The 10050-nt window shown below is 41.6% G+C and overlaps 1 protein-coding gene across 1 annotated transcript in view; it reads left to right on the top strand.

Moving 5' to 3' along the window:
• Nucleotides 1–9843, top strand: part of RCOR3 (REST corepressor 3) — a 130562-nt gene extending 120719 nt beyond the window's left edge. The window contains exons 11-12 of the mRNA XM_075339162.1: nt 6040–6281; nt 6534–9843. Coding sequence (XP_075195277.1) covers nt 6040–6281; nt 6534–6878 — 587 coding nt within the window. The 3' untranslated portion in view covers nt 6879–9843. The remainder of the gene's footprint in view (nt 1–6039; nt 6282–6533) is intronic.
• Nucleotides 9844–10050: the final 207 nt, after the last annotated feature.

Below are 10050 nucleotides of genomic sequence, written 5' to 3'. Positions count from 1 at the left end.
TTACAGTAAAGAATCCATAGTCTCCTTACTTTTGCAGTAAAGAATCCATAGTCTCCTTACTTTTGCAGTAAAGAATCCATAGTCTCCTTACTTTTGCAGTAAAGAATCCATAGTCTCACTGATTTTACAGTAAAGAATGCATAGTCTCACTAATCTTACAGTAAAGAATGCATAGTCTCACTGCTTTTACAGTAAATAATCCATAGTCTCCTTGCTTTTACAGTAAAGAATCCATAGTCTCCTTGCTTTTACAGTAAAGAATGCATAGTCTCACTGCTCTTACAGTAAAGAATGCATAGTCCACTGCTCTTACAGTAAAGAATGCATAGTCTCACTGCTCTTACAGTAAAGAATGCATAGTCTTGCTTTTTCGTTAAATAATGCATAGTCTCACTGCTCTTACAGTAAATAATATGCATCTGTGATTAGATGTAGTGGATTCCCCCTTGTTCCCATAGGCCTTGGTGTAAAAAGGTCATTAGAAAGGTCTCTGCAATGTCCCCTCATATATTTGTACATTGTAATAAGTCGCCCTTAAGCCTTCGTTTTTCCTAACTGAATAATCCCAAGTTTAATAACCGGTCTGGGTACTGCAGTACAGTGACTGCAGACGGCCGGACAACCCCTTTAAGCTGGCTTCAAATAAGTTCTTCATTCTTTGCTATATACTGCAGTGCCATTGAATACCACTCGTCCCGCAATAACCAAACCCTCAAGGTTATGTTGGCGGAAAAATCTAAGAAACGTTTATTGCCCTTTGATGAAAGGGAGGAAAAAACAAAAGCCTAAAAAACAATTATTGGTTGCGGCAAGAAGGGGTTATTGGATCCGTAGTGCGAATCTCAGAACGTATGCGCTTACTATCACTGCAGTTAGGGCATTATTTATGGACCGTAGAAATCTGGTGGTAACCGTCTGATCACTGTGGGCCCTACTGAGGTCACCCTCCCTGATCACTAAGCAAAAGGTCCAAAAAGACCCCATTCCCCCTCAGTGCACGGATATCGAGGCAACTGAGGCCAAGAGGAAGGAGAATGTTCCCGGTAATGGGCCCAATACATCGCACACAGACGAAATGCTCTAGTTGGGATGATTCAGTCTGATTCCTATCAGGACCCTCGTTTATTTTTGTGGTTTCCCGGTGCTGTAGACAAGCGGACGTGCGTCACATTACTCCTTAATTTGATTCTTTTTAACCAAATCTTGAATTGTCTGCCTTTTTTCCTTTCCATTGAGAGAATAAAATAGATCTGACCTTGGCCGTCAGTCTCCATCAGATATCCGTTACACAAGCAGCTTCCTTGCTAATTAAAAAGAAAATGAGACTATTGCTGACGAACAAGCCATAAGCAGAGCGTGTTCTCTCCCGCTCATCCAGACCTGCTCTATATTGGATTTCAATGGTCACAGCCATGGGTTTTTTTGGGGGGGGGGGGTTTGCAAGCTGTCAAAATTGGATAAAGATTGTCTGCAGATTTTTATTTGTGCGTAATTGGGTGACTCCAGTCGATGCGGTGTAATGAACGTTTAGATAGAATCAGGTCAGGATGAGAGAAATGCACGAGTCAAGATGGAGGCGTAAAGTTGGCTGTACACAGAGGATAGCATTCAGGCATTTTTCTCCAAAAACATGTATACTTAGCTACAAGGGTTGTTAATTTTTAAGATTACCGTATATAGTATAGTATAATATTACCAAATAATAATTTTATTCCTGCCACCACCATGTTTCACTGTGGGGATGGTATTCTTGGAGTGATGAGCTGTGATGGCTTGGCCCCAGACATAGCCTTCACTTTGGTGGTCAAAAAGATCAGTTTTGGTCTCCTCTGCCCATAGTACCTTTCTCCATACATTAGGGGAGTCTCCTACAATGTCTTTTGGCAAAATCAAAACGAGCCTTCCAGTTTTTTTGCTGTAAGTAAAGGCTTTTTTTCTGACCAAACATCTACCATAAAGATCAGCTCTATGGAGTGTACGGCTTACTGTGGGCATATGGGTAAATACTCCAGTCTCTGCTTGGGAACTTTGCAACTCCTTCAGGGTCACCATTGGTGACTCTGAGTTTTAGTGGGCGGCCGTCTCTTGGCAGGTTTGTAGTTCCATGTTCTTTCCATTTGAAGATAATGGATTTGATGGTGCTTCGGGCGATCATCAAAGATTGGGTTATTTATTGGAACCTAACTTGTACTTCTTTGTCTCTGACTTGTTAGGTGATCTTCTTAGACTTCATTTTGGTGTTTGGAGATTTCCTTGGTCTCCACAGTGTTGTTTAGAGATCTCCTTGGTCTTCATGGTGTTGTTTGGAGAGCTCCTTGGTCTTCATGGTGTTGTTTGGAGAGCTCCTTGGTCTTCATGGTGTTGTTTGGAGAGCTCCTTGGTCTTCATGGTGTTGTTTGGAGAGCTCCTTGGTCTTCATGGTGTTGTTAGGAGATTGTCTTGGTCCTCATGGTGTTGTTTGGAGATCTCCTTGGTCCTCATGGTGTTGTTTGGAGATCTCCTTGGTCCTCATGGTGTTGTTTGGAGATCTCCTTGGTCCTCATGGTGTTGTTTGGAGATCTCCTTGGTCCTCATGGTGTTGTTTGGGGATCTCCTTGGTCTTCATAGTGTTTGGTTACTGGGGCCTCTTGTTAATGGTGTTGTAGCCTCTATGGCCTTTCAGTAAAGCTGTGTATGTACTGACAGACCCTGGGACACTTGCACACAGGTGAACTTCCTCTCACTAAGCATGTGATTTATGAAGGTTATTACTTGCACCAGAAATGTTTAGGGACTTCATAGCAAAAGAGGTGAATACATATGCACATGACAATTTTTATTTATTTTATAAATTTAGTTTTTGCCTATATTTTTCTCATTTCACTTCCCCAACTTAGACAATTTAGTGCTGACGCATCGCATCTCACACACACACACACACACACACACACACACACACACACACACACACCAGATCACAAAAATATTCAAGCACAGGTTGAAATGTAACAAAATTGGTAAAAATCCAAGGGGGTGAATACTTTTGCAAGGCACTATACAGAGGGAGTGAGGTTTCTGTCCACAAGCTACATTTTGTAAGGAAATGGCAGGACTCAATAGGTAAAAAGTGCCTCTCATGTATAGTCTGGCCATCATTATAATTTATAGGGGTTTTCATATAAAGCTGCCTGATCTGGTCATCAGCCCCGATCTAAGGGGAGCGTTAGGTTGGTGGGTTTAGGTATTAGGCTTGTCTAAAGAGATGTGTATTTAAAGCTGGCTTAAAAACGTGGGGGCCCGGTATTAGTCAGATGGTCTGGGGTAGTGCATTCCAAAATTGTGGCGCAGCATGAGAGAAGAGTTTGAGACAGAGGTGCAATGTTCAGATTATGGAGGATTTAGTATTAAATCAGTAGCACAACGGAGAGGTCCGGTAGGATGATAGACAGAAATGAGGGAGGTGATGTAGGGTTAGGGTGGTGCAGAACTAGAGAGCTTTGTGGGGGAAACAAATAAGTTTGTATTGTAATCTTTAGTGGAAAGATAACCAGTGCAATGACTGGCACAAGTGGGGACATCAGTGAAGTGGCTGGACAAAAATATGACTCCAACTGCATCATTCGGGATGGATTTGAGACGGAAAAGTTTGGTTATAGGGAGACCGATCAGTAGAGAATTGCAGTAGTCCAGATGAGAATGAATACGAGAAACAGAGTTTTTTTCAGATTAGAGCAGGGGTCTCAAACTTGGCTGGGTATATGGGCCGCACATAGAAAAAAATAATAATTTGGGGGGCCTCATTGATTTTAGGACAAAATGACATTTTTATTGGTACCTTTTTTTTCTCTCTACACCTTTTGGATCACTGATTTTGAATATTTTTTTGCTTGTTCGTTAAAACAAACATGCACTTTTTTAAAAAAATAAATAAATAAATAAATTACATTTTTGATGGTAAAAAAAAAATTCATTTTTTTTTTTTTTTTTTTTTTACATTTTATAGTTATAGTTTTACAATGAGCACCATACAGTAATTTTGGCCGACATCTTATAGTAAATTCCCCCATCCTGTTCCCTTTCTTCTAGTAATGTTCACATCCTCGTCCCCCCCCCCCCCCCCCCCCCCCCATCTTGTAGTAATGCGCCAATCCTTATTCCTTTTACAATTGTGCCCATCCTGTAGTAATGTACCCATTTTTATTCCTTTTACAATTGTGCCCATCTTGTAGTAATGCTCCCATCCTTATTCCTTTTACAATTGTGCCCATCCTTGTCCCCTTTTACAAATGTGCCCATCCTTGCCCCCATCCTGTAGTAATGTGGACATCCTTGTCCCCTTTTCAGAATGTGCCCCCTTTTTGTCCTTTTTGTACTAAAAAAATCCCCATCCTTGACCCCATCCTGTAGTAATGTGCCCAACCTTGTCCCCTTTGACTAATGTGCCCATGTAAGGTCTCTTCTTGTAGTAAAGTCTCCTTTTACTGATCCTCTTCTTGTAGCAATGTCCCATCCTGGTCCCCTATTGTGCCATTAAACACATACACATTCTTCTCACCTGTCCTCCGTTCCCTCGGCGTCCTCTTCCCTGCTTCTCGCAGCCAGCAGGTATGAGCTCCCCCTTGGTGATTGCGGCCACGGTCAGTGTTTCATCTAAAATTCAGATGAACGTTTTGCCGCCACCCGCGCCAGAGTCAAGCGCTCTCTGCACTATTCCAGTGGCAGCCATCGGCCAATCCGATTCAAGCAGGTGACCTCATACACATCAGCTACTTGCCTCTGATTGGTCAACGGCTGCCGTTGGAATAATGCAGACACAGCTTGACTCTGCACAGCGCCGGTAAAACGTTCATCTGAAATAAAGCCGTGATTACGGCCCCTACACCGCCCGCAATAGTCAAGGGTGGTACTTACCTACGGTCCGCAAGAAGCAGCCTGAGGGGCCACATGTTTGAGACCTCTGGTTTAAAGGGTGAGAAAAGGTTGAATTCTACATATGTTTTTAAGATGAAAGTGACGTAAGTAAGTGAGCAATTGGATATAGGGAATAAAGGAAAGTTTTGTGCCAGATATAGGACCCCAAGACAGAGCGTGCTCCTTGAGAGTTGTGGTTGAACCACCCAATCTAATTTCAATATCTGTTAGTAGAGGGGGGAAACACGAGAAGTTCTGCTTTGGAGAGTTTCAGACGGAGGGAGGACATGATGTTGGAGACAGCGGACAATCGCTGGTATTTTATAGTAAGGTGGAGGTGACGTCAGGAGACTCTGAATATAATTGGGTGTTATCAGTATAGAGAAGGTGCTGAAAACCAAATCTGCTGATGGTTTTGTCCGGTAAGGGGCAGTGTATGGAAAGAAGAGAAGGGGTCCCTAGGACTGAACTCTGAGGAACCCCGAGAAGAGCGGAGGAAGAAGAGCCGGCAAAAGATACAGTGAAGGAGCCGTCAGAGAGGAGAACCAGGAGAGAGCCGTGTATATATTTATTTTTTACATATACTTAAGTTAAAATAATAAAATATGTATTTTTCGGGTAAAAAAAAAAATCATTTTTGCCACTGGGTTTCGTAAAACATTTTGTACAGTTTGGCTTTTACAGGCTTTTCACAGCGCATTTGATGTGGTCTTTAGTCATAAATCAGTGAAGAAGAGCCCTAAGGATTGAAATAGTCAGGAGAAGTCTTCTACTTCTGAATCGGCGTAGGTGTCTTCCAATAGCTTCTCCGTAGGAAACGTTTAACGTGCCGTCCAAGTCTCGAGAAACTTTTAGGTAGGCTTTAAGAAGTAAATAAAGATTTTGCAGTTAAAGGATGATTATATTTTTTTTCTGAATGCATATCCATTTTATTATGGCTGGACCATATTGGTTTGTGTCCTGGTATAATGTATTTTCCCTCCTATGTGTCGAATAAGCTGCCACCGATTCCACATACGTAACAAAACCTTTAGGGTATTGCCCCCATCCAACCTCCCCTGTAGGCCGCGCTGTCCTTGCAGATATGTTGACATACAAAGCTCCGCATGAGTGGATCGTCTTTGGTGAATATTGTACTTTGCCTTCCAGGTGTCCGCAAATATGGTAAAGATTTTCAAGCTATTGCAGATGTAATTGGCAACAAGACTGTTGGTCAAGTGAAGAACTTCTTTGTAAACTACAGGCGTCGGTTTAACTTAGAGGAGGTATTGCAGGAATGGGAAGCAGAACAAGGAACCCAGGCCTCTAATGGTGATGCTTCTACCTTAGGGGATGACACAAAAAACACTTCTCATGTCCCATCAGGAAAGAGCACTGATGAAGAGGATGAGGTGTGTTTGTGTATCCACAGTATTCGGTTGAGATTTTTTGTTTTATTTTTTTTTTTTAATTTTTTTTTCTCTAAATTTACTGATAAAATGCGAATAGATGATAAAAGGTAGCATTCAACAATAACTCTGGTACCATTGAATATGTCTAGAATTTTATATAGAATGATTGGAACTCTATTTATACTCTTCGTGTAAGGAGACCCGTTGGCGTAATGGTCTTGGGTTGATCTCCGTTTTTGTTTCCTTTTTTAGACCCAGAGCAGCCAGACGGCACCACCCACCGGCCAGTCTCCTCCAGCCCAGTCTGTAGCCCCGGCACCGACGGCTTCGGTAACGACCTTGAATCAGCCGCCGCCTCTTCTTCGGCCGACGCTTCCGGCTGCTCCAGCCTTACATCGGCAGCCGCCGCCTCTTCAGCAGCAAGCCCGATTCGTCCAGCCAAGGCCGACCCTCAACCAGCCACCGCCTCCGTTAATTCGCCCAGCTAGCTCTTTGCCTCCTCGTCTAAACCCAAGGCCGGCGGCGACCACAGGTTCCGGCCAGCAGCCGACATCTCTTATTGGGATTCAGACTGAACCGCAGCCGGCAATGCATTGATGTAAATTACTCCATTAATCCTGGAACTTTTTTTTTTTTTTTTCCTTTTTATGAGAGGAGTCTCGGAGCCATTCACAAATCAGAGTATCGCTTCGTCTAAAGAAGATCATGAAAACCAGACATTATTTAAAAAAAAAAAAAAAAAAAAAAAGACTGTGTACTATACACTAAAATGATCCAGAATGTATTGGAAGCTTTTTATATACATATATCTATATAGTCCGACATAAGCATTCTGTAAACCAAAGTGTTCTCCACATTAAGACTCATCCGTTATGTGTTACTGTGTGTCATATTTCGGCATTTATTTGCCGACCATATGCAATAAATCACATATGTCGGTGATCTGTAAGTATTTAGCTTGGCGAGATGCAGTCTCCGTACCAACCTTCTGGTTATTTCGCCTACATGCAGTGATGGCGACCATCAGGCATTTTAGCCATTTGTCTCGTATCTCAGTGATGATGTGTTTTGTGAATGTTGATTCCACCAATAATATGACCTCCGCTGTGTACAGATGATCAGTCCATGTCTTCACTTGTCCCTTTTTGAGCTCTACATTTTTACAGAGGTTGTAAACTTAGAAGAAAAAAAAGAAACATTCTATGGAAAATTGTTTTGTTTTTTTTTGCTTTGTTCTTTTTCCAGTATCTCATGGAGTGTAGTCTGAGCAGCTCTGTGTCTAAACAGTGAATGATGCAGATCTCTCTACCCCTCTCACAGCAGGAAATCTCAGCGTTAGCTGAACCATCAATCTGCAGACACTTAAAGGTCCCTATACACATATATAGTTTTTTAGCCTATAGGTTTATAAAAATCTTTATACACATTAGGCAAGTCAGCTGAACCCTCCAGGGTAGGACCCATCCAATGTGTATGGGGACCTCCCAACTCTTCCCCGACAAATAACGTCGGGGGAAGAGAAGGATCAAGATGATAGGCTGTATGAATGAGTTTTTTTGCTGAGTTTTTGAAGCCAAAACTCTTAAGATTTGAGGAGTTTGCTCAGTTTTCTGCTTTAAAAGCTCCTAAGGAAAAAAAACTGTGTACACATGCCCTTTAAAATATGATCATGCTGAGTTTTTTATTTTAGGAGTGGGGTTTTTTTGTTTTTTTTGTAGCTGATTCTCTCCACAAACTCTTTCAATTCATTTCCATGGCAAATCATTTTGCTGTTCATATGGCGAGTTTTAGAGGTTTTTGTTTTCCCTAAATTCCTGCTAGAAAAAAAAAAAGTGTATATCACTTGTTTGAAGAAGATAATGAAGGAAACCTCCGTAAACTAAACACTATAAAATCAAAAGCCTGCAAAGAACACTTCAGGAAAAGAAAGACTCCAAAAAAAAAAAAGGTTTCCTAAAGTTGTTTCTGCTTGAAAATCTCATGTTCTTTTAACTAAAAAAAAACCTCAGTGTGAACATACCCTTAGAATTTCAAACCCGATCCTTCTCTTTTCAAGAGAGATAAGTTGCTTTGAGAAGTATCTGGTAGCGGTTTATTCTTTCAGTCATTGAAAACAGTCAGATGTTCTTGTGCATGACAAAGTCGGGGGGAGGGGGAAAGATAGCCGACGGCCGTAAAGGTGACAGACAGCTAGCCGACGGCCGTAAAGGTGACAGACAGCTAGCCGACGGACGGAAAGTTGACGGAGAACGAGCGGACGGACGGATAGATGATGGACAGCGAGCCGACGAACGGGGAGTCGACGGACGGAGAGCTGACGGACGGGGAGCCAACAGACGGATAGCCGACGGACGGGGAGCCAACAGACGGATAGCCGACGGACGGGGAGCCAACAGACGGATAGCCGACGGACGGGGAGCCAACAGACGGATAGCCGACGGACGGAGAGCCAACAGACGGATAGCCGACGGACGGAGAGCCAACAGACGGATAGCCGACGGACGGAGAGCCAACAGACCGGCGAATAGCTGACCGCTGTCTCGTGTATGACCAGCACTACCACACAGTACAAACAAAAGTTTCATCCTGATGGATGTTGCAGTTTACAACCCTTTTTGATACTTTTTTTATTTTTTATCACAATCGATTATAGTTTAATTTTATCATGTTCCCAAAAATTGTATTTTCGGGATTTCTTCTCCCCGTGTCTAAAAAGTGAAGTTTTTAAATATATGCAGTAATATTTCATTTTTATTTGTATGTGTACATTGTGATTTTTTTTTTCTAACCTTTTTGAAAACTTTTGAACTGATCTAAACTTCCCTTCCCATTCCTGGCCGAGTCTCGGTACATTGTGTTTTTGGCTTGCAGATATCCCCATACGTGTGTAGAAGAGATCATGCTAGATATACCATGTTCTTTATTTATTTGCTGTATTTACCTTGATGTCGTACCGTCCTTGTCGTCTTGTATGTGACCGTCTATTATGAATTGTCAGCTGTGTTACTAGTTTACGGACTTACGTTTCCCTTACAGAGCAGGGATTCAGGTGTGTGTATTTTATTTTTTTATTATTATTTATTGCATTGGCACTTAGTAGTTAGACTTTTTATAGACTTATCAATAGATAGGTCATTGTAATTTTTTTTTTTTTTTTCATTTCTGTATTAATTTTTTTACATTTTAATTATAGAAAGTGCACTTATGTGATGATTTTCTCATTTCTGTTCGGCAAAATGTAAGATAACTTGTTGCCCAGAGTCATTGTCTATTACAGGTCTTTCAATATGGTAAAATCGGAGTTTGCAAAATGTTGCAGACTCGTCTGTAATTATAAATGAATGACAACGGTGTGATGGTAACTGTGGACTTTATACATTTAAGCTTTGTCGTTTCTTATTATTATACCTTTTGTCCTAAACCACCTCCAACACCCCAAGTAAATGTATTAAATGTGTAAATACAGGGGGGGGTGGGGGAATCCGGTTAATTTTCTTTTCTTCCCCCCCCCCTCCTTTCTGTCTTTTTAAATATGGCAAAAATAAAAATGGAAATCATGAAATGATGACTCTATGATATTGTCAATTTTATTAGTGTGGATATAATGTTAAAGGGTTATTCTTAAGTACGTGAACTTTGCAGTTTACCTCTTATTAAAAATGTTATCTGGAAAAGGGAGATTTTTAACTTTATAGGTTAATGTGCACTACCTAGGTTACCAGCAGGGCTGTGGAGTCTGAGTCGGAGCTCATTTTGGTGGAGTCGGTAT

Source organism: Anomaloglossus baeobatrachus, chromosome 3, assembly GCF_048569485.1.
Source record: "Anomaloglossus baeobatrachus isolate aAnoBae1 chromosome 3, aAnoBae1.hap1, whole genome shotgun sequence".
Taxonomy (NCBI): Eukaryota; Metazoa; Chordata; class Amphibia; order Anura; family Aromobatidae; genus Anomaloglossus; species Anomaloglossus baeobatrachus.
Note: the sequence above shows the minus strand (reverse complement) of the source record. Positions and strands in the feature narration are given on the sequence as shown.